Here is a 23,736-nt window from a genome sequence, read left to right on the forward strand (position 1 = left end):
CCCGGGTGTCCTCCAGTGGACCGGGAGGGTGGAGAGGAGGAGGGTGTGGGTGGGAGTTGAGCTGCCTCCGCTCAACTTTGCCAGGAGGTGGGAGGGGGTGCCCTGGTTTGGGTCCTCAGCAGCGGTGGACCAGCTTTGGGTCCTGACAGTGGGGTACTGAGTCTTGGGGTCACCCCGAACTCCAGATGACAGGACGCCTGCTAAAGGCTGCGTGATGCATTGTGATGTTTGAGGTGGGACTCAAAGCAGGAGGAGAGGGAACAGAGTTCCAGGTGGAGGCAGAGCAAGTGCAAAGGCCCTGGGGTGGGAGATGTGTCGAGACTTGGAGACACAGCCGGGATCCTGGGTGTTTGGAGCAGAGTAAGGAGGGGGAGAGTGAGTAAGATCTGAATGAGGTCATTCAGGAAACAGAGCCAGATCACAGGCAGGACCAACAAACAGGTATCTGTGGCAACTGTTCAACTCTGGCATTGGAGTTTGAAACAAACAGATATGCAGAGTCCGGGTGGCTCTAGAGTTTTCTCTGAGCCACCTGAAGGAAAGGCTGGAGCTGCCATTCATGGAGCAGGGGGCCACCCAGCTGGGAGCAAGCTGGTTTTCGAGGCATCCAGGAGTTCAGTGTTGGAGCCACTAATGCTGAGATGCACACTGGGCATCCAGCTGGCCGTGTGGAGGAGGTGCTGGGTCTGCCCTGGGTTGGTCTGAAGTCAGTGGAGAGGTCTGGCGTAGGAGGGGCAGTATCAGGACTGTCTGTGGCTGGAAGCCCCTGGGGGAGAGGCCTGGAGGCTTGGGGGACTCCCCGGGGATGGCGATGTCACCAAGAATCGGGACTGGTGTGTGCTGCACAAAGTGACGGTGAGCCGAGGACTGAGCTCTGAAATTCAGATCGTGGGGTGGGACCTAGACATTTCCATGCCTGGGCCACCCTCCCCGGGGCTCCAGCAGAGAGAGCTGCAGGGTCTGGAGTAGGGGTCAGAAGGCACAGGCTGGAGGCCACCAAGATCACAGTGGAAATGGGAAGAGATGTTGGCAGCCAGGAGTGCTGCTGAAGGAGGGCAGGTATAGCCCAGAGCCCTGTCCTCTCCCCACAGAGACCGTTTGATTATTATTTTTATTTTTCAGAGCTGGGGATGGAACCAGGGCCCTGTGCGTGCCAGGCAAGCACTCACAACTGAGCCCCACACCAGCCCTGCCCTGCTGATTGACCGGGTTGAACTACCCAGGATGCAGCTGCCCCCAAACCCATGGAGCCGAGGCCTGTCACCAGCCACAAGGAGAATGTGTCCCCGAGGCCTGTGGCTCCCCTGAGGCCAGGCAAGAGCCCCAGTGGGCCTGAGTGGGCGGGTGTGTGAGTAGGATCCCTCTCCTTATGGGCCTCCCGAATTCTAGAGTTTGGCTTCCCAGGGCACAAGACAAGTCTTAGGGAGGGGAGTCAGTTCCATGTCCCAGCGAGGGGTCAGGAAGAGGCTGGACAGGGCATGCGTGTGGGCCTGGCTGTGGTGCTGGCTGAAGCAGGTTCCACAGCCCAGTCTGTGGCAGGGGTGGCGGGCTGGGGACCCACCTTCTCCGGCTCCTGGGTCTGTAAGAAGGCCACAGAGCTGCCAGTGCAGCCCAGCACAAGAGAAGCCTGAGGACAAATTCAGATTCATGTCCAGTTTCTTTGTATTCTGGCTGTGTGACCATGGGACAAGTTGCCCAGCCTCTCTGAGCTTTAGTTTGTATCCACAAAGGCAGTCACTTTTTGGCCCTCTCTACCTGCCAGGCCCTGGAGCTCATCAACCCCTGCAAGCTCTCTTTGTGCCATGAGGGGCCTGGGGGGACCAGGGAGGGGCCCCAAGCCCCACGTCCACATCCAAGCCAGGAGTCAAAGAGTGACCCTTGGGCTGGAGATTTAGCTCAGTGGTTCTGCTGCCCACCTCAAAAGCACAAGGTCCTGAGTTCCATCCCCGGTACCAAAAGAAAAAAAAAGAGTGACCCTTGATTCTTTGCCTTCCTTTGCTCCTCTTCCCCCTCCTTCTTATATTTTTGCAGTACCAGGGATTGAACCCAGGGCCTTTGCACTGAGCCACATTCCCATCCCTTTTTAAAATTCTGCTGGAAAGGGCCGGGGATTTAGTTCAGCAATTCAGCTGTCTGCCTCATAAGCACAAGGTCCTGAGTTTGATCCCTGGTACCAAAAATAAATAAATAAAATTCTGCTGGGAGTGGTGGCGCTTCGCCTCGAGTTTGAGTTCAGCCTGGGCTACATAGTGAGTTCAGGGCCAGCCTGAACTGCAAAAGGGAGAACTCGCCTCAAAAAATTTAAAAAAAAAAATTTTATTTTTGAATTCTGAGACAGGACCTCACTAAATTGCTAAATTTCCCGGGCTGTGCTCAAACTTGTGACCCTCCTGCCTCAGCCTCCCTGAGTGTTGGGATTACAGGTGCCCCCTCTTCTAAACCTCTTGGCTCCCCTCCCAGCTCATCTAAATCCTCCGGTACCCAGCCCTGACCCAGCCACTGCTGTCAGCTTCACTGTTGTCCCCCGTGGCTTCTACCTCCCTCCCCCATCGCGCTCCAGGCAGTCAGGCCTGTGTCAGACTCAGGCCCTTGTTGCTGAAGTCCTGGCTCCTTCCGCCCTGGGACACAGTCCCTGCCCAGCTCTGAGGCCTGGGCACCCCCTGTCCCACCTGACCGCTGACCACCCCAGTCCTCCCCAGCCCACAACTGTCTCTCCTCTTGTAGAGCAACGGAGATTCCTGAGGACCCTGGGTGTCAGCCTGGGCAGTGGCCATGGCCCGTGGGTGCCCTTGTGCCGGGCTGCAAGGGGAGAACCCGCCGACACCTGCTCCCCAAGGGCAACACTATGCCAGGAGCCCAGCCAGGTCCAGACCAACCTCACCAGCCCTCGTTCCCACCCAGCCCTGAAGGACACGCTGGGCCGGCTGGTGAATTCCAGCTTCCCACAACAGAGCAACCTGCAGCCCTGCGCCCAGAAGGCCCTGGGACAGGAGCCTGCGGCCCAGCAGAGTAACCTGTGTCTGAGCCTGGCCACCAGCCCCCCACCCCAGGGCAGCCTCGGGGCGCTGGCCCCCTGCCTGTGGCCGGCACCCCCAGCCACAGAGCCCAGGCCCACTGCAGGCTTTGCCCCTCCCCATGGGTGCACATGGCCAGGCCCCCGATTCTGGGGTGGCCTGGGGAGCTGGACCTCTAGGCTCACAGGGGAGCCCCTCACCCTGGAGGACCTGGCTGTCCCTGCCCAGAGACAAGCTTGGGACCCATCCCATGCTCCCACCCACCAGCTGCTGGCCTCTATGCGGCACCTGGAGAAACAGGCAGCCTGTCCCAGGGGCCGGGTATCCCGGGAGTCCCCAAGTCCTGCACAGCGGGGCCCCTGCCCTGGCTCTGGCCAAGTCCTTCCTGCCCGGCCCCAGCCCAGTTGGCCTGTTCTTGCTTCCTGGGATGAGAGGAGAAGACACCCCAGAGGTCACAGGGAAACTGCAGATCTCTGGGTGACTCACGCTGGTCACTCAGATTCTCAGGCACCCAGCAAGCCAGTGTCACCCAAGACCACTTTGGGGATGTGGACTGGGCCTCCTCATGACTCCAAGCAGGCAATCCTTCCTGCCCAGCCTCTCAGGTCGGGAGATGAGAGACCCCCAGGGCCTACACATGGCAGTGGGGACAGGGGGGACCCTGCTGGCTCTCCACGCTTCTCCAGCACAGCCACAGCCGGGAGCTTCCTACCTGGGTGGAAGGAGAAGTGCGCACCCCGAGGGAGCTGGGAGGGAGGACAGCTTCCTGAGCCCCAGATCTAGTCCTGGTGAAGAGGCCCCAATGCCAGGTAGAGCCCAGGGAGGCTGGGTGAGGAGGGGCTCTCAGCAGGGCTCCCCCACCTTTGGCCTGAGGGCTGTGTGGCGTCCTCTTGCTTCCCCAGAACAAGGCCCAAGACAGTGTGGCTCCAGAAGAGACCCCTGCAGCCCGGTGAGGCCATGGCTGGGTGCGGTGGGGTGGGGTCACAGGGAATGGTAAACGCAGGCTGCTGGACTCGTGGAGTCAAAAGAGGTGTTCTGCACCCCCAGCTTTGTCACCTGTCCCAGCCAGAGGGAGGCTCTGCCAGGCTGCAGTGGGGACTTGGAGTTACCCCTCGGGATGGCTGGAAAGGCCACAGGGCGGTGGCAGCTGCAGCTGCTCCCTAGGGTGGGAGGCCTGGGTCTGCCCCTGACTAGCCCCGGTCCGTCCCCAGCCAGCAGCTGCTGTCCAGATGTTTCAGAGCCTGGAAACATGTGTTGTGCAGGCAGTGGGTGGCGGTGGTGGCCATGGCTCTGAGCCACAGCCAGCTGTTGCAAGAGGGCTTCCGGGAGCGGCAGTGGACCCTGTGGCTCCAGGAGGCCCAGCTGGAGGTGGCGTGGAGGCGACATTGGAAGGCCCTGCTGGCCCAGAGCTTCCGAGAGGTCAGCCCAGTAGGAGGTGATGGAGCTGGAGTGTGTCGGGGGGGGGACCCCATGATTACTGATCAACAGTAGAACATGCAGTTAAGAGTCCAGGCCTGAGGATTTAGCCCAGTGGTTTCGCTGCCTACTGCACAAGTGCAAGGACCTGAGTTCAATCCCCGGTACCAAGAACAAACAAACAAAAGAGTCCAGACTCCAGAACCCCCTTGGCCTGAATTCAAATCCTACCTCTGCCAAAGTGGCAAGGCTGTACGACCTTGGGCAAGTTAATTGTCCTCTCTGTGCCTGAATCTCTTAATCTCTAAAATGAAATAGTAATAGTATATACCTCGTAGGGTTGTTGTGAGATTAAATTAATAAAAGACTCAGATCCCTGCCCAGCGCATAGCAAGCACTCTACCACATAAGTGGTTGCTATTTTTGCTGGGCATGGTGATGCACGCCTGGAATCCTAGCACTTGGGAAGCTGAGGCAGGAGGATTGCCCCAAGTTTGAAGCCAGCCTGGGCTATGTAGTGAGTTCAAGGCCAGCCTCAGCTACATAGCAAGACCCTGTCTCAAAAAACCTTAAAAAGAAAGAAACAAAGGAAAATACCAAAATTGGTTGCTATGTTTTATTAGTGGCTTGCCAGCCAGGACTGGAAGGGCACATGGGAAAGGCGTCCCCCTAAAGAAAACCCCACCTTTTGGGACCCATTTCCGTTCATTCACTCACTCATTCCAAGGGGGCAGGGTAGTCTAATGGTTAAGGCCAGAGCCACTGGAGTCCCATAGGAGGGTTAGGCTCTCTCAGGCCTTCTGATACTCCCTTGAGGGGCACATTCAAGGTGGCAGGTGACATTCCCCTCTTCTCCCTGACCAGTGGAGACTCCCGGCGCAGCAGCAGAAACAAGGGCAGCTCCGTATCCAGGCTGAGCTTGGACCTTGCACTTCCTGGGAGCCAAGGACCAAATCCCTGCTGGGGAAGAGCGGCAGCGGGGTGCCCCCCACCCCGGGCAGCAGGTAGGCTGGGTCCCCCAGTGTGACCAGGACAGCTGGTGCCTCCCTCCTTTGCTTCCTGTCTTGCTCCCCCCCTCCTCTGCAAGAGAATGAGGATGAGACGGGCGGGTGTAGACAAAGATGTGCACAAAACAATGTGCTGTGCAGCACAGTTTATCATGGCAAACACTGGAAACAGGGATCGAGTACAGCGCCCCCTGATGCCATGACCCGCTGGGCAGCCGTGCTGGGAGATGCTCCTAAAAACTTAAAATTCCTCCTCTCTCCTCTTTTTCCTCTACTTTTTTCTTTTCAATATCTTTATTGGTTTTATTTCCAGTCATAGCAGTCATGCATGCTTAATTTAAAAACATTCAAAGGGGCTGGGGATTTAGCTCAGTGATTCCAATACCTGCCTCACAAGCACAAGGACCGGAGTTCAATCCCCAGCACCAGAAACTAAAAATTTGGGCTGGGGATTTAGCTCAGTGGTTCCAGTGCCTGCCTCGCAAGCACAAGGTCCGAGTTCGATGCCTGGTACCAAAAAAACCCAAAACATTCAAGCCGGGCATGGTGGCACAAGCCTGTGATCCCAGGACTTGGGAGGCTGAGGCAGGAGGATGCCAAGTTCAAACCCAGTCCGGCCAATTCAGTGATGTAGACAAACCCTGTCTCAAAATAAAAATGAGCTAAGTAGCTCAGTGTGAAGGCCCCAGGCTCAATCCTCAGTACCATCAAATAAATAAGGAAAAAAATTTAAAATAGATGGAAGTATTAAATCTGAAACCTTCATTCCCCTGACTGTGGCCCCTGCATCTGTAAATGTTTTTATGGATATTTGCATAGGACTTTTTAAATGTTAAATGAAACAATAAAGAGGATAAAAAATAGGGCCAGGGATTTAGCTCAGTGGTTTCACCACCTGCTGCGTGAGCGCAAGGACCTGAGATTGATCTCCGGTACCAAAAAAAAAAAAAAAAAAAAGAGAATAAAAAATAACATCTAAAATATTTTTCCCAACTATGTGAAATAATACAGATGATAATGAATAGAGTGAAAAAAACAACTAAATGCGGCACAATGTGAATGTACTTAATGCTACTGAACTGAACACTGAAAATGGGTAAAATGGTAATTTTCCTGTTATGCGTATTTTTGCCACAACTAAAGATTAAAAAATTAGGGCTGGGGGGCTGGGGCTTTAGCTCAGTGGTTCCACCACTTGCCTCGAAAGCACAAGGTCCTGAGTTTGACCCCCGGTACCAAAAAACAAATTTAAAAATTAATATTTGGGCTGGGGATTTAGCTTGGTGGCACTGTGCCTGCCTCGCAAGCGCAAGGTCCTGAGTTTGATTCTCTGGTACCCCCCCCCCGAAAAAATGCTAAAATGAAAGTTGTGCTTATCTCTGGAGCAGTGGGATTCAAGTTGGTCATTTTCTTCATTTCCCTAATTTTCCACTACAGTGGTTTTGTTTTGTTTTCTTTTTTTTATGTTGATATATTTTGTTTTTCAATTCCATCCTTTTTTTTTTTTTGGTACCGGGGTTCAAACTCAGGTCCTTGTGCTTGTGTAGCAGGCGGCAAAACCACTGAGCTAAATCCCTGGCCCTCCATCCTTTTATATACATGTTTTTGGTAATTATAGTGAAGGTCCTGGTGAAAAGTAATCTGTTTAACATTTCATAATGTGTGCAAAAGTAAAAACATGGATTCAAAGAAAAGTAATTTTTACAACTATTCAGCCCCACCAAATGAAGACAAGCAGTTGGCCAACATCAGGACCTGCAAAGTTTTTTTTGTATTTTGTTTTTTTTTTTGGTACCAAGGATCGATGCAAAGTTATACTTAGCATAATGTTGCAATCAGAATATGGCCCAGAATAAACAATACAGGTAACAGTCTCACTGGCTAAACCTAGCCAGGTTTTGACTAATTTGGTTTAAATTGAAATTCAATTATACAAAAAGGTTTCTGAAAGTATTGAGAAAGAAAGTGTACATGAAGTAGTTTTCTTGCTCTTATTTTTAAATTGAAGAAATATATTTAAAATAGTTACTTAAATGATACTTATTTTAATACATATTTATTGTAAAGAATCTAAATAGAAGGCCAGGCATGGTGGCACAGACTGATAATCCCAACATTCAGGAGGCTAAGGCAGGAGAATCACCATGAATTTGAGGCCAGCCTGGGCTATATAGCTAGACCTTATCTCAAAAAAACCAGAAAAAATAAAAATAAAAAAAAGAAGCTATATAGAGCCAGATGTGGTGGTGCACACACCTATAATCCCAGCACTCTGGGAGGCCAAATTAGGAGGATCACAAGTTTTATCCTAGACTGGACAACTTAGTGAGGCAATGTTTCAAAATGAAAAAAGAAAAAAGAAGAAATAGGCTGGGGATGTAGTGCAGTGCAAAGGCCCAGGGTTCAATTCCCAATATGCCCTACCCCCAAAAATAACCTGACCAGGTGTCTGGAGGTGTAGGTCCCCCGTAGAGTACTTGCCTGTCACACACAAGACCCTGGGTTCCGTCTCCAGCACTGCAAAAAAATACAGTGAGAGAGAAAAAACCAAAGACAGAACCCTGCCCTCCAACAGCACCTATGATCAGGAACAAATGAACCTGGGAAGGGGGGCTCTACTGATACAGCCCCTGCCTCGGGTGGGGATGCACGGGTGGGCACTTGGTGCCCCCTCGGCCCGGGCAGCATCTGTCTCTGGGCCACTTCAGGGCAGGGAGCCAGAAGGAGGAGGAAGGAGCCTGGCCTCCTCCATCACAGCCTAGGCAGAGACTGCACAGTGGAGATGATGAAGACGGGAGAGTCCAGACCCTGCAGGTCCTGCAGCAGCTGGCAGGTGAGCCAGTGGGGTGCCGGGGACAGAGCCTGCCCAGGCAGGGTCTGAGGGCTGAGTGTTATTGAGTGTTTGCTGTGGCCACAAAGTATGGTGCCCATTTTACAGATGGTGAACTGAGGCTCAAAGCCCAGAGAGGTTAAGTGATCAGCTCAGGACGCACAGCACGAGAGGTGCACACCCTGCGTTTGGGTCCCTCTGACACTCACAGCAGCCCCTGTCAGAGGCAAGAATGTAGGATTACTCATCCCAGAGCCTGGCACCTGGGCAGGGGAGCCCCAGAGATGGAGCAAGCAGCAGCCCAGGTGTCCTGGTCCTGCCCAGGCTGGATCCTCCCTCTACTCGCTCTCAGTCCTCACTCCTCAGTCTTCCTTCTGCATTGCCAGAAGAAGGACCCGGCCAGGAAGGAGACGAGGCCCCTTGGGGAGCTCACTCAGAGGACACAAAGCACAGATGTGCCCCTCGCAGCCCCCCCAGTCCCAGAGAGACTGGGTGCACAGGTAGGGGAGGTGGATCAGCTCCACGGCTCTCTAGCATGGTGACAGGAAAGCACGGGGCAGGCTTCTGGGGCTCATCCTGCCTCCCACCTGCACCCCCACCCCAGAGGGACCCGGGGAGGGGGAGGCAGATGGGGAATCAGCTGCCACAGGGTGTGGACAGGCACCACCAGAGTCTGCCTCTTTGTATTTATTCATTATGTCAATGCAGCTGGTTTTGAACTGGGTGAGGGGCTGGGGGTAAAGGTGAGGATGGGAGTTGCGTGGTGCAGGTCACACAGGTGAGAGCTTCGACCTCACCCTAGGAGCTGGGGCCTCTCAGGAGGACTCAGCAGGAGGGTAAGCCGTAAGGCCTTTGGATCTGAGGCTGGAAAAGCGATGCTCTGTCTACTGAGTGGGAACTGACTCCAGGGACTGAGGCTGAAAGCGGCCATCCAGGCGCCCCGGGGGATGGCCTCAAGGTGGCCTGAGCAGGTGACAAGCCTGGTTCTCACAGCAACCCATTTTACTGAGGAGAAGCCAAGACTGAATGGCGCAGGGCTCACCCCGCCTGGAGATGATGCCTGGTCCTTGGCCGGGGCTGCCGCTGTGGGATGGACCCTCACCTTCTACTGTCCTAGGTGCTTCAGGACCTGGCAGCAGGTCGTGCAGAGGGGCCCAGTGCCAGGGCCACCTGGCTGAATGTCCTGTGAGGATCCTGAGGAGGTGCCTGGGACAGTGGGTGCGTGCGGATGAGGCAACTCCGAGCCTCAGAGGAGGCGAAGGTGACCCAGCTGTCCCTCTGGCGGCAGAGGAGGGTGAGTGAGTGGTGGGTAGAGGGGTCTCTTTCCCTCTCAGCCCCACAAACCCTGCCCCCTGAGGTCCCTCTGCAGCGGGCCCAGAGGAAGCTTCAGTGGCACTGGGGGCCTTCCAGGCCACGGGGATCCCAGAGGGACGCTGGGGTGGGCAGACCTCAGCTGGGCCACATCCCCTTTCCCCTGGGGTATGGGGGGCTCTGCCCCACCTCCTCCCTGTGGGCTCCCCCAGCCCTGGGTTATCCCACTGCCTGGGGAAGATGGGGTCCTCCAGCCGCGCCCTGGAGGGAGGGGTTTGGACCATGTGGGAGGGGACCATGCCCAAGGGGGCCCCAGAGGCAGAGGGAGGTGTGGGGATGCGGCCGGCACATCTCTTGCTGCTTCTCAGGGGACCTGGCCCTCTGGAGCTCAGCCCACGACGTGGAGACAGTGGCCTGGGTGTCCCTGCATGGTGCCTGCTGGAGACTGGCCCTCCGCCGGGCCCTGCTGCTCTGGGGCACGCAGCTGTCTCAGGGCCAGCGGGCCAAGTAGGTGTCCAGGAGCTGGGGCCCAAGGTTGGGCTGGAGGCACAGAGTGGGGTTGAGAGTAGGGCTCTGCACCCAGAGGGGTCTCCACGGGGACCAGCCACGCCTCCTGTCCCTTGCTTGTGCCCAGCAGATGGCAGCTGGGAGGCGCCAGGGACACTGAGGCATTGAGCGAGCAGAGGGCCGCTGGGGCTCAGGGCTGCTGGGAACATGGACTGGGCTCCCCCCGGTGGCTGGAGCTCAGTGAACCATCCCAGCTCAGCTCCCCTGAGAGTGAGACCCCTGGCGGCAGGAGCCCCGTCTGTCTCCCCGGCACTGGCGGGCACCCGGCGTGCTGCAGGCACAGAAGTCCTGTAAGCGTGTAAGGGAAGGAGCCGGGGTGCAGAGCTCGCATCCCCTCTGCCCCTTCGCCTCATTACACCGCAGCCCCCCAGGCACACTGTGAATCAGGAGCAAGGAGGTCCCCCTAGCCAGGCGCAGTGCTGCACACCTGTAATCCCAGCACGCTGGGAGGCTGAGCTCAAAGCTTAACAAGACCCCATCTCAAAATAAAAGGGGCGCGGGATTTAGCTCAGTGGTTTCGCCGCCTGCTGCGCAAGCGCAAGGACCCGAGTTCCGATCCCTAGTACCAAAAAAAAAAAAAAGAAAAGAAAAGGGGGTCTGGGGACGTAGCTCAGCGTGAAGGGCCTGGGTTAATCCCCAGTACCACCGAGTGCAGAGAACCTTCAGGATGTCGCCCGCCCTGCCTCCCTCCCTTCTCTCCCTGCCACACCCCGGGCTCCTCCCCAGAACGCCCCTCCCGGGGGCCCAGGCTTCCTGTCTATGGCTGAGTGGAGGCAGACGTCCCGGGTGGTTGTTGAGTGTGGGCACTGGGGCCCAGCTCACCCTGATTGGCCCCCCTACGTCCGCCCTGCACCGCATCCCAGCCGGCCATTATGTCAGAGTCCTGGGAATGGGGGCAGCCGGGGGCGAGCGTGGGGCCCAGACTCACCCTCCCTCCGAAGGATGCTGGAGTCCCCAAGCTCCCGGACGCTGTCCTGGTGAGCGACCTGCGGGCTGCTGGACGGCAGCGGCAGGATCTGTGCCTTCTGCCCTGGCAGGCTCGCTCGGGATGCACCAGGGCAGCGCTGCAGCCTCTAGAGGCGGTGAGGACCCCACCCTGGTGCTGCACAGCCCTGCTTTCCTTTCCCCTTTTCCATCAAGCCTTGCCCTTCACAGCAGCAGACCCTTGGCGTCTGCATCCCAGGGGCTCCCCTCTCCCACCCTAGTCCTCTGGGGCCCCTCCTGTGGCGAGGGTAGGCATGGGGTAAAGTTCTCATTCCTCTCGGCCTAGGTCGGCTCCTGGAGTCCCACAGCACAGCGCTTGAGAGTGGCCTGCGGCCTGCCTGGGGTCGGAGGTTGGGCAGAGGCGGGCAGTTAGGCAGGGAGAGTCCTGGGAGGGGCTGGGGACGTCGAGGCAGGAGGACAGCACAGGCAAAGGGAGCGATGGGAAGGACCCGCTGGTGGCCGAGCACAGGACTCGGCAGTGGGAGTTGGGGGTCCCTTCCTAGCCCCACGCTGGCCCCCTCCAGCCCCAGCACTCCCTCCTTGATGGAAATAGGGAACAGAGTCGCTGGGGCCCTCCCTGCTGCTGAGGGGTGGGGCAAGGCAGGCTGGGCTGGCCTGGCCTGGCCTGGGGCGGCAGTGACTGTCCTCAGGGTGGACACTCCCCTTCCCAGCATCCTCCTCACCTGGAGCCACTGGACGGCAGCCCAAGGGGCCTGGTGAGAGCTGGCCGCCCGCCAGGCCTGGGACCGGAGATGCAGGGCTGCCCTGGGCCTGTGGTGGCAGCGGTTGGCACAGCTGCAGGAGGTGGAGCGGTGGACTCAGGACCGGGGCCAGGGCTGGGCCCAGGATGCTCTGCACCACTGGGACACCTGCTGGCAGAGCGAGCCGGGGACCTGGCTGGGCACTGCAGGTGAGGTGGGGGCAGGGTGGGTCCCATCAGGCATCCCAGGGCAGGTGGCAGAGAAGGATCTGTGGGCTGGGACCCGCAGGCGTAGGTTCAAGGCCCTGCTCCTCCATCCTGGGCTGTGTGGGCCCCAAGCAAGCGGCTTAAGCTCTCAGAAATCATGGGTCTGGACTCGGAGGTGGACAGAGTTAGACAGGGAGGAAGGGGCTGGGGTGGGTGGCTCAGTGGCAGAGCTGCAGAGGGGGAAGTTCAGGCTCAGAAAGCGCAGGCCCAGGTGGTGGCGGGACTAAGGTTGCAGCTTATGGAGTGGAGGGAGGCAGGTTAGTGGGGGAGGGCGGGTGGTCTCCACACAGGCTGCCTGGGGTCCTGGCTCTGCACGGAAAGGAAGGAAGGGCTGTTTTCTCTCACTTGGTGTGAACCCAGTGACTTCAGGGTCACTCCCAGGAGCCTCTGACCCACTGCTGTGTGACAAGTGACACAAATACCTTGGAGTTTAGTTCGTTTATTTTTACGGTTTTGGGAGTGGGACCCAGGGCCTCGTGCATGTCAGGCAAGCGCTGTACCCCTGAGCTACACGCCAGCCTTGATTGCCAGTTTTAAACCACAAACGTTTGGTGACTCAGTGTCCCTGGGCCAGGAGGCTGGGGTGGCTCAGCCGGGTACCTCTGCCTCCTGGTCCCGTGAGGCTGGCCAGGCCTGTGGTCCTCTGGAGGCTCCGTGGTGGCGGGGCACCCACTCCAAGCTCACCTTGAGTTTTGGCAGGTTTCACCACATGGGCCTCTCTCAGGGCCACCTGATGAGTGGCAGTTGGTCTCCCCATGGTGAGGGGTCCAAAAGGAGGTGAGAGCCCGAGGCGGAAGCTACAGCTTCTTCACCCTAATAGCAGCAGTGACATGGTACCTCTGCCCAGTTCTGCTGTCAGAAGCAAGGCAGTTGGTCCCGCTGGTGCTGCAGATGGGGGCTTAGCCAGGACACGGACACCAGGAAAAGGGTTCCTGGGGGCCATTTCTGAGGCTGCTTCCTAAGGCGGCATCATATTAGTAGGCCGGCAGGCAGGGACCCGATTGTTTTGGAAAGCTGGTGCCCTGCCCGCCAGTGGCAGTGCTTTTCCAGCCCAGTTACTACCCAGGGTCGCCAGACCTGGTGGTGTAGCTCAGTGGTACGGCAAGCTTTAGGACAGCCAAGGCCCTCCAGCACTGAACAAACAAAAACAACCCCCAAAGCCCAACAACTCCACGAGGTGGGCTGGCCTGTGACCAGCAGGACACCTACGACAGAAGCCTTTCACCCAGCCAGTCAGGGTGATGCCTCTGTGCCCACGTGGGTGGGGGCAGAGAGCGGGCCGAGCACTAGGGCCACCACCTTAGTGGGCATCTCTCTGGCCCCAGGACAGCTGCTCCTGCGTGAGAAATACCAGACATGGGTGCATGGCCACCTCCAGGGCCTGCGGAGGGCCGTGTTCCAGTGCTGGCTGCAGGAGGCGGCTCGGTAGAGATGCATTCGCAGGTGGGTGGGCCGGGTGATGGGGTGATGGGAGAGGTCAGAGTCCCCAGCCCAGGGAAAGCAAGGGGGAGCCCAGGGGATGGATGCTTGGGTGCCCTGAGGCTGGGGTCTGGGAAGGGAGGGGCAGGAAGGGAGACCCCACTGTAGACGGATGGCCATGACCACCCAGCACCCCATCTGTGTGTGTGTGGAGGGGGCCAGCCGCACTCTCAGCATGGCCCTGGCCAGCCCCAGGAGTGGCCCTGCTGGCCAGGGAAGCTCAGAGCCTTCTGAGGACAGTGAAGGCAGTGGAAATGATTCCTCAGACATCCACACCACAGGGTGTTGTGAGGAGTCACAGCACGGGAACGTGCCCCAAATGGTCACTGGAAGAAGAGAGTGAAACTGTCCTTGAAAAAAAAGAACCTTGGGCCGAGGATTTAGCTCAGTGGTTTTGAAGCCTGCCTTGCAAGCACAAGTACCCAAGTTCGATTCCCGGTACCGAAAAAAGAAATTCAAATGGCCAGGACAGGAGCACGGACCCTTCCCTCACCGAGCACAAGGCTCGGGGAGCGTGGCCGTGAACCCGTAAATGGTTGGTCCTCATGGCCTCCCAAGGCAGCATCTGCTCCCTGAGCCTAGGGTTTGAAGATGGGGTCTGTGTGTGCTGAGTTCCCTGGAGGAAAGCCACCCCTTTGCCCTTAATCACTGGACAGGACGTCTTTGGTTGTTTTGATTTTTATGTTCCTTTTTTGAGACAGGGTCTCACTTTGTATCCCAGGCTGGCCTCAAACTCTCAGCTGTCCTCCTGCCTCAGCCACCTGAGTACTGGGATTACAGGCATGAGCCACCACGCCTGGGTGTTGGACAGGACGGTTTTTTTTGTTTTTTTTTTGGTACCAGGGATTGAACTCGGGACCTTGTGCTTGCAAGGCAGACACTGGAAGGACAGGACTTTTTTTTTTTTTTTTTTTTGGTACCTGGGATCGAACTCGGATCCTTGTGCTTGTGCAGCAGAAGCAGGTGGAGAAACCACTGAGCTAAATCCCTGGGCCATGGACCAGACATTTTGAAGGCACAGGGCTGCATATGGAAAGCCGTGTGTAACCCGCACTACCTGAGGGGGACTTGGGGAAGTCCTTTCGGATAGATGCGACCTACAACTCAGGCAGCTGCTCTCTCCCCTGCTCCTCTTTTCTGGCCACTTCCAGGCCTGGTGTGAGTTTGTGAGAGACACAGGGCTGCCCAGGGCCCTGTGTCCAGCCTTCCGGGATGCCCTGAGGAGAAGAGCCACCTGGCGGGAGGCCCAAGGGCTGATGGCCGGGCCACAGGAGCAGCGCCTGGTCCGGCCCTGCGTCCTGCGCTGGAGGAGCCGAGGGCAGCAGGGCCAGGCAGACAGACAGCAGAGGAGGGCCCGGGCCCGGCAGGCCTTCGGGGCATGGCGAGTGGCCCTGGGCCAGTGCCGTGAGGCCCAGCAGGTGGCCCTGTGCTGGACTCTGGAGCTCAGTGGAGCCCACACTACCCAGAGCCTGAGTGCCCAGTGAGTGCCCGAGGCCCAAGGGCAGTCCTGCATGGGGCCTCGGCTCAGGCTGTGAGCTCGGTTTTGGCAGGGACTGGGTGGCAGGTGGAGACCCAGGAACTGGTTGGGGGATGGGGAGAGGCCAGCCTGGCATTGCAGCTGGTCCTGGGGGCAAGTCCCAGCCTTGCCACTTTCTAGCTGGGGGACCCTCCTTGGGAAAGTCTCTGGACAGTCCTGACCTGCTTCGTGGCCAGATGTGTGCGACTGCTTTGCCCAGGGCTGGTCCCAGCAAGCGAGCTTGTGTTCTTGGGAGAGGAAGCAATGCGTGGCTGGCAGGACTGCCCCCTCTGCCCCTTAAATGGGGTGCTTGTCCCTGTTGGGCGATATTCTGCCCCCTCAAGCCCATTTAAGTCAACTGTGTGAAGAGGGCAGGGGAGGGCACAGGCCTGGGGCTTTGTGGGGCCTTCCTGCAAGGCACTCCCAAGAGGCCAGGCCCTGATGGCCTCCTCCAGGGCTCTTCCTTCTCCTCCAGGGCCCTAGCAGCCTGGGCCCAGTCAGTGGCCCAGGCCCATGCGAGCAAGCAGTCATCACCCAGCTCCGTCAGGCTGGGTGTGGGCGCCTCGTGCGGACCCACTGGGCCCAGTGGCGGACAGCACTGCTGAGTGCGACTGGACCTAGGGACTCAGGCCCAGGGCGCCAATCTTAGGTACTGGCCCAGACTGGCCAGCAGAGGGCGCCTCCTCCTGAAAGATGCTCTGGCCCCTTGGAGGCAGGTGAGGTGGGGCCTAGGTGGGCTGGGGAGATCTGCAAATGTCAGACCACCGATTGCAGCATCAGCTTATTCCAGCACATGGTGGGAGCATGCATGGGCACTTCCCAGAGCCCCAAATGCCTAACAGACTCCACCCCTTTGCGGCTCTCGCATGCTCTTGGCCCTGGGGAGCAGGCAGCACTGGGTCCTTCAGCAAACTTTACTGAGCACCTTTCAGGTACTGGGTAGGTGTGAGTCCCATTTGCTGGGGTCCCGGTCTGTTCAGGAGACAGACTCTTAAATTCACAAGACATCACGTACAGCCTGGGATTGAGATAGGTACGCACAGACCATTGCGTTTTTAATCGTTTTTTTTTAATTGGAAAAATTAAATATGCTCATTACAGAAAAAAAATCAAAATATAAAAGTAAAAAATTTCCGTATCATTTTCTCTATTCATAAGTAATCATCAGTCCCTCTCCAGATCTGATGCTGTTGGTTCTCACACTGGCAAACAGTGACAAGCCACCACCACAGCCAGGCATAAAAAACCCCGACACTGCCCAGGAGTCTGGGGACCATCATCAAGGGACACAGCCCCAGAGATGGGTGGCCCAGTAGTTTCCAAAGATCACCTGGCATCTTCAGAATGCCAGGAAGAGCAGAGTTTACAGATTCTGAGAAAAACGCTAAAGTGGTTTTTGTTCTTTCAGTGAAATCAGGAGGGAAGATTCAAGGGTTTTCAGAATTCACATAGACGGGTCAATAGCAACACCAGGGCCTGGGGGCTCAGGACATTGCATTTCTAGATGGGTTACAGGGGATTGTAATCTTTCTCACTTCTGTCAGCAAATCTTGTAAAGCTTAAGTACGGACAGTGACGGCCACCTCTCAGGGCTGGTCCTGGCCCAGGTAAGCTCTTATCAGTTCCCTCCTTTGACTGGATGTCTTCAGTGAGTGGGACAATGGGCCACACATCCCATGAGCACCTTCTCCATCTCCTCTGGGGGCCTCAAGGTTCATGGGAGGGCTCCCCCCATTAGGGTGCACAAATGGGGGGGGTCTTACTGGTGGGTGGGCAGGACAGCTGGGCACAAGCAGGTCCATGGCCCGGCTCAGGTTTTTTCTTGCTGTCATTTAGACACAAAGCTGCTGGCCACTGGCCACCGGCCACAGAGGCCACACTGCTTGGGCCAAAGCACAGCTGCAGTGGACAAAGGCCAGAGGGGACAGCAGCTGGGGCTCTGTAAGCAGACTCAGTCCCTGGGTGTCTCAGTGGCAGGGGTGGATGAGATATCGCCAGCCCTTGAGTGCCTGGAAATCAATCCCCTGGCCAATCTGGCTACCTGTATTTGCTGTTCTCCCCAGCCACTTCCTTTTTAATCCAGCTGTGTGGAGATTGCAGCTCCTTTCCCAGTGCAGCAGCCAGAGTCCTGGGGATGTGGGGAGGGGAGGCCCCAGGCTTCTCACTTGCTGCCTCTGCAGCAGCAACTCTGGCTGGCACTGAGGGAGCAGTTGCTGTCCTGAAGCAATGTGCTAACCTCTCTAATTCCCTTTTACAGGCTACACGGATTGTCCCCTCAGCCCTGTATTCCAGCTGTGGCTGCAGTGGCCTGGATGTAGTAGCTGGGCCCTCACAGCACCAGTGCTCTGTGGCTCTGAGACCAGAGGCCCCCAAGGCGAGGATCCTTCAAGCAGGCTGGGGTATGGGCAGCTGTGTGACCACACTAGGCAGGGAGGGAGGGAAGGGCCCGAGGCTTCTCTGGCTAGGACTCTGTCCCACAGGGGCCTGGAGGAGCAAGCACAGGCCCAGGCCCTCTCCCTGGCCTTGATGAGGTCATGATGCCTTGGCCACCAGAAGTACCCACGGTGCTGGAGCCTTGAGTTCTGCTCTGCAAATTCCAGGCCTCACAGTGGGTCAGGCTCCTGAGGGTGACATGGCAGTGCTGGGCAGGTGCTCGAGGGGCTGAGCAGCTGTCCTGGAGCCTGGTGAGTGGACTTGGCAGGCTCTCCCCACCCCACAGTGAGATCTTCACTGCATCTCCACCTCCTGACCCTAGAAACAGCACCGTGGGTGACACAGCTTTGTCACGTCCTGTCCACTGTGGTGCCAGAGCTGCAGGAGAGGCAGAGGGCTGGGGTGCTAGGGAGCATGGTGAAGGGGGCTCCTCTTGTCATTTCTGGTCACAGCTCCGGCAAGGCAACTGGGACAGGCCTGGAGGGCGTGGCGGCGGCAAGTCCTGCAGCTGCGAGTGGCCAGGCGGCTACAACAGCAAGACAGCTGGCTCCTTTCCCAGGTATAGCAGTGGCCCGGTGCTGGCCTTCCAACCAGGGGTACCGCTGGACACTGCTGAGTGGGGGGTTTCCCTGCTGGCCCCCTCGGTCCCTTTGTTTTCTGGGGAGGTGAATGTGCAGTCTGAATGGTGGGCCCCTGGATCTGACAGGTGGCCATAGGCTCAGCCAGTCTCCCCATCACTGGGAACAAGGCTTGACCTGTGGCACAGTGGCCGCCTGGGGCTTGGTCCCAAGTGCCCGCCAGCACCCGCTCCTCTTCACTGCTTGGAGCAAGGCTTCCCAGGTCACAAGTCAGATCTATTCTGAGCCTGTGTGTTTGGCCTGGCTGCCTAGGACAGGAGGTGGGGCCTCCACAGGGACTGAAACAGTCAAGCACAGTAGGGCCTGGAGGATGCCTGAGACAGCCTTTCCTGTCCCTCCCTAATTCCGGGCCTTTGAGAGATGGCACCAGCACCTGGCAGCCAGGAGCCCAAAGAGAGGAGCCACCAGCAGCCCAGGCCCCGGGCAGGTGGGACACCAGGGGTCCTGGAACAGGGACCAAGCCCTGTGGAGTGCATGGGGCAGGACCAGCTCCCAGCTACAACCCCGACTTGCTCCCATGGACTAAAAAGCAGAACTGAGTCCAGGAAAGGAACACGTCCACGGAATGCAGTGACAGTGCTAGGAGCCCAAGCACAATAAAGGCCTCCTTGGTTCTAGCTGCTTCTCTTGTGGCCTCCTAAAGCTGCCCCTCCACCACAGCCAGCTGGGCCCCACTGGGTGCAGGTCTCCCCACTGAGCTAGGCTTCCAGGACAGCAGCAACCCGCCTGCACCTGAGGTCACTTCCAGACAGTGCAGCCGGGTGCTGAGTCCTGGGGAGGGGTGCCAGGGGTCAGCTGGCAGGAGGAGCACCTACCTAAAAATAAGCCAGCAAGGGCTGTGTACTGTCCTGGGCTGAGCTAGGGTCCCTGTCAGTGTTGCCTGACAGTTACTGGGACAGAAGAGAAAGCTGGGGGCCCCACAAGCTCGAGGGTTGGGATTGCCTTTAGCCTTTGATCTCTCTGGCCACCAGAACACAGGCAGCTGTTTTAAAGAGCAGCACTGGAGAAGGACACACCCAGCTGAGGTCTCCTTGGATGCTAGGTGCCAGCCCAAGGCCCATCCATCCCAGGGCCTGATGCTGTGGCCAGCCAAGCAGAAGCCAGGGCAATGGTTTTCCCCTTCAGTCACAGGTCCTGGGGCCCTGCTGCCACTCCCAGAAGGTGGCACTTCACTCTTCTTCAATCCCACAGGGGCTGCTACCCATGCTTTCCCTGCTCATCCTGCAGGGGCCCAGAGTGCAAGTTTGCTGGGAGCCCCAGGCTGGCCTCCAGAGGCTTGACTGCAAAACCAGTGTCCTCCTCTTCCCAGGGATGTGCCATTCACTGTGGTCCCCTGCAGCACAGAGGTGCCCCTCATTGACAGAGCACGAGATCCTGGCTAGTGCAGGAGCACCAGGCTCCCACAGGGGCCAACTCCGGTCCAGCCAGAGCCCAGTCATGCCAGTGCAGCTGCTATCCTCACATGGCCAGTGGGGGTCAGGCTTGGGGGTACATGGGAAAGCCAGGACTGGGAGGGCCGGATGCAGGTCACTGCGCCTCCACCTCCCCCTTGAGCCCAGCAGGCCTGTTGAGCAGCTCGAATGCGTCCTCCACCACCTGCCACAGGCAGCTGTCCTGCGGGAACTCATTGTCCACCAGGTTGACCAGGAAGTAGTTGTCGTGGATGTACTGGATGATCATGCGGGATGGGGACTCCTCATCGTACAGCTTGCCCCACTGCTCGATCCACAGGGCGAAGGCCTCATCCTACACACAGAGGTGTGGGCACATATGGACACACACACGTGCACACACACGTGCGAGTTCAACAGGATGCCCCAGGCCAGGCCTCCCACTGCTAAACACCAAGGGCTTCTGCTGCTGCCTTAGCGGACAGATCTGGGGACAGAGCAAGGCCAGGGACAGTGCCACTCTCACCTGCCCCAGAAGTAACCACCACGAGTGAGCATGTGTGGCCTTGAAGGCTGAATCTGGTGGCCCCAGGGGTGCAGCCTTTAGCCACATCCTTGGGACAGGGCAATGCTGTCTCTTTGGGAGTTCTCATTGTGGGTGGGGCCCCTTCCAGTCCTTTACCTTCCAGAACATGAAGCTGACAGGATCCACCACCGTGGGCTGGATGATCTCTCGTCCCGGGAAGATGCCCCACGTGACGGCATTGGGCTGCAGCTCGGGGGCATTGGTGATGTTCTCACCCTGTGAGGGTGGAGGACAGGTGTGGGGCAGAGCCAGCTGCAGCCCTTTCACTGAGCAGCTCCCCACTCAGGGGTGGCACTGGCCAGCTCTCACCTATCTTACCTGTGCCACCCCCTGGGGCTGCCACCAGCCCCCGTGGCCCTGCGATCACCCACATAGCTGTTCACTGCCATCTGCCTAAGACAAAATGGAGCCACGCAGGCCACTGCTGGAAAGCTGCTCCTTGCCTCTAGGACACCCACATATTCCAAGTAGAACAACCACCCCTGGACCCTGATAAACGCTTCCCCTTCCTCTTTCCCATCTCAGATGGAGACTACAGCTTGAGGCCGTGCCCTTCCCCCCCGCTGGCCAACTCCTCTTTGTCCCTAAGATTCAGGCCACAGAGGACCCCTCCCAGAAGCTTCCTGACCTCCCAGATTGTTTTTCTGATGCTGGGGATTGAACTCAGGGCCTTAGAAAGAGGACCTTTTGACACCAAAGGGGACTTTTAATTTGGTTTTTAACAACTCAGGCGTTTGTTTTTATTTTTTTATTTTTTGGTACCAGGGATTGAACTCGGGACCTTGTGCTTGCAAGGCAGGCACCTGAACCACTGAGCTAGATCCCCGGCAGGGGTTTGTTTTCATTTCTTTGTTTGTCTTTATTTTTATTTTTTCATTTTATTTTTGCAACTCAGTTTTAAAACATGAACTGGAGGGGAGCAGGTGGGGCTGGGTGGAGGGCTGGGGCCTGGCCAGCGCGTCCCCTGGAGGGAGCACCGGGTCCTCTAGAGGCCAGGCCATGCCAGCCCTGACCTCCCCTGCCTGGGACCAGGCTCAGCCAATCAGTGTCATGGAATAAAATCAAGTGTGAAGTGCCAAAAAAAAAAAAAAAAGTTACATCCCTATGCCCCTCTTTTTTATTTTTTAAAAATTAATTATTTATTTTTGGTTTTTTGAGACAAGGTCTCACCATGTAATTCAGGCTAGTCTTGAATTCACTACATAGCCCAGGCTGCCCTCCAACTTTCAGCGATCCTCCTGTCTCAGCCTCCCAAATATACCGATTACAGGTGTATGCACTATGCTTGACTCTTATATTTTTAATTTTGAGACAGGGTCTAAGTTGCCCAGGCTGCGCTTGAATGTGCAACCCTCCTGCCTCAGGTTCCCAGCACGCGCCACCAGGCCCGGCTGACCTTCCAGGTCTGACATCCTTCCTCTGGAACCTACAGCATCCTGTACTGAACTTTGTTTTCTTGCTCACGCTATCCTCACCTGCTGTCCGCTCACTAGGCCGGGAGCTCTCTGGGGCCAGGGGCCTGACTTTGACTGTTTCTGGTACACAACATGCTTGGCCTGGGGGAGGCAAGCGGAGTCAACGTGGGTGCCATGGAGCCAGGAATCCACTTACCTTCACATCCACGATGTGGTAATTGACCCGAAGCTCGTACTTCTTCATCACCTGCAGGAGTGCCTCCACTGTCTCTCGGGAGGTGAAGAACTCCAGGTAGGCCTGTAGGGGCATGGGCAGCCCACACATCAGCACCAGCTTCTCATGATGCCCTTCCTGGTGCCCCACCAGGCCCCACCCAGGGAGGGGCCACACAGGGACGTGTAGCGCCCTGAGTCACCCGGATTAGAGGACACGCCCAGGACCAAGTAGGAACTGTAGCGTCGGGGACTACAAGGGAGAGGGGAGCAGCACTCAGGGTTTCTCAGTCTGTACCCATCTCTGTGCCACGAAAGGAGTGGGCATCCCAGAAGCTCAGCAGAAGGTGTGACAACTACGGATATGAGAAGCCTGACACAGTCCAGCCTCCCCAGTGCCGGACGCTGAGGGCGCCATTACTGTCTTCTCCAGCATGAGAGTCTGTCTTTTATTTCTGTTCATTTGCTAGGATGTTCATAATCTTGCGAGATGGGCACAGTGTCCCCAGATGAGGAAACCAGCTTTGGGGACCCTGAGTCAGTGGGCTGCACTGACAGGGCACAGCAGAGCTGGTATTAAACCAGGGCCGTCTGAGTCGGGGGCCGTGGGCTTGAGTTCCACAGGAGTTAACTCCAGCACCCCTGAGAGAAAATGTCACCCCAGCAGCCCAGTCTGGGTCCCTACTCAGTGGCTGCTTCCTGTGTTCCTGCACATTTCATCCCTGGAACATGAAATACGGCCCATTTTACAGAAGATAAAACGGAGGCTCAGCGACCTGCCTGCCTGGTCTGTTCACTCTAAAGCCTGCGCTCCTACGCACTCTGCTCCACTGTCACTTAAAATAAAGGGTCCAGGGCCGGGGATTTAGCTCAGCGGTTCCAGTGCCTGCCTCACAAGCTCAAGGTCCCAAGTTCGATCCCCAGTACCAAAAACTATAAAATAAAATAAAGGGTCCAGGCGGGAAAGGCCGAGCTGTGTCTTGTCCCAGGGAAGGCCTGGTGAGGGTCAGGGTGGTCAGCCCCCACATCCCCCTACCTTCTGGAAGACGTAGCCCCCGCTAGGGCCCCAGCCCACAATGGGGTCGGACGACGGCCTCCCGTTGACGTTGGGCTGGGAGTTGACGGTAAGGATGCCCAGCCGGTTCACGCGCAGCAGCTGCTTCTTCATCAGGCTGGTCTCGGCTGCCAGGGGCTCATCGTTCCAGGGCAGGCAGGTCACCTGGGGTGAGGGTGAAGCCGGCTGGGGCACTGGGTCAGGACCCTGGCTCCTCCCTCCCTGGGCTGCCAGAAACGCCACCTATCTTTGGCTCGCCAGCCCCATGGGGGGGACTTCCCTATTCACCCACATCCCCTTGCTGAGGTGCCACAGCTGGGGACATGGTGGGGGGAACCGGGGACCCCAGCCCGTACTGCTCACCTTGTACCCGTGCCAGTTTGGCTCCCCTGAGATGTAGTGCGCGAAGACTTCGAAGACGCTCTCCTCGCTCCTGAGCTCCTCACCCCACATCTTCAGCAGCTCCTGCCGGGGCGACTTGCTTTTCAGGTAGAAGAGGTAGTAGTTCTTCAGCTCCCCAAAGGCTGGCGAGGAGGAGTTGCCCCTGGCAGGGAGGCGCCCACAGGTCAGGATACAGCCCACCCCCCGGCTCTCCGGTGCCCGGGTGGCCGCTGCCATCCATCCTGCCTGCCTCCTCCCGGGAACGCCCGGCTGGACAGGTTGCAGGCCCTCACCAGCGGCCGTTGGGAAACTCATTCCAGTCCTGGGTGCGGTAGATGTAGCTCTTTGGTCTGGAAGCCCAGAAGATGGGGCGCACATCTTCCTCTCGGCGCTTGGGGTGTGCGCTGACGGCCCAGGGGAGGGGACGCCTGGTAACAGTGGAGACAGAAAGGACCAGGGATTGGCTGCAGAGCAGGAGGGAGGAGGCACCACCCAGCCTGGCTCCCTGGGCCTGGTTCTGACCCAGCCAGCCGT

General features: G+C 57.7%; 2 protein-coding genes across 6 annotated transcripts in view; one reads left to right on the top strand and one right to left on the bottom strand.

The window, feature by feature from the left end:
• Nucleotides 1-18,688, top strand: CUNH1orf167 (chromosome unknown C1orf167 homolog). Its single transcript, XM_087214486.1, is given in 17 exon segments — nucleotides 1-677; nucleotides 1,123-1,314; nucleotides 2,725-3,796; nucleotides 3,960-3,963; nucleotides 4,209-4,433; nucleotides 5,295-5,434; nucleotides 8,146-8,270; nucleotides 9,168-9,420; nucleotides 9,422-9,485; nucleotides 9,487-9,561; nucleotides 11,087-11,227; nucleotides 11,382-12,039; nucleotides 13,422-13,523; nucleotides 14,638-15,055; nucleotides 15,567-15,633; nucleotides 17,977-18,120; nucleotides 18,506-18,688. Coding segments are annotated over 16 exon segments (3,741 nt in total). The 5' UTR covers nucleotides 1-677; nucleotides 1,123-1,244.
• Mthfr (methylenetetrahydrofolate reductase) overlaps nucleotides 16,139-23,736 on the bottom strand; it is a 17,591-nt gene continuing 9,993 nt past the window's right edge. For all 5 annotated transcript variants that reach the window (XM_087214647.1, XM_087214646.1, XM_004863565.4 and 2 more), the window contains 6 exons: nucleotides 23,496-23,630; nucleotides 23,185-23,365; nucleotides 22,804-22,986; nucleotides 21,751-21,852; nucleotides 20,236-20,355; nucleotides 16,139-19,908 (listed from right to left, as the gene is read on the bottom strand). In XM_087214647.1, coding sequence (XP_087070773.1) covers nucleotides 19,690-19,908; nucleotides 20,236-20,355; nucleotides 21,751-21,852; nucleotides 22,804-22,986; nucleotides 23,185-23,365; nucleotides 23,496-23,630 — 940 coding nt within the window. In that variant the 3' untranslated portion in view covers nucleotides 16,139-19,689. The remainder of the gene's footprint in view (nucleotides 19,909-20,235; nucleotides 20,356-21,750; nucleotides 21,853-22,803; nucleotides 22,987-23,184; nucleotides 23,366-23,495; nucleotides 23,631-23,736) is intronic.

Source organism: Heterocephalus glaber, unplaced genomic scaffold, assembly GCF_053883595.1.
Source record: "Heterocephalus glaber isolate CG9 unplaced genomic scaffold, H.glaber_assembly_v1.0 deba00001447, whole genome shotgun sequence".
Lineage (NCBI taxonomy): Eukaryota > Metazoa > Chordata > Mammalia > Rodentia > Bathyergidae > Heterocephalus > Heterocephalus glaber.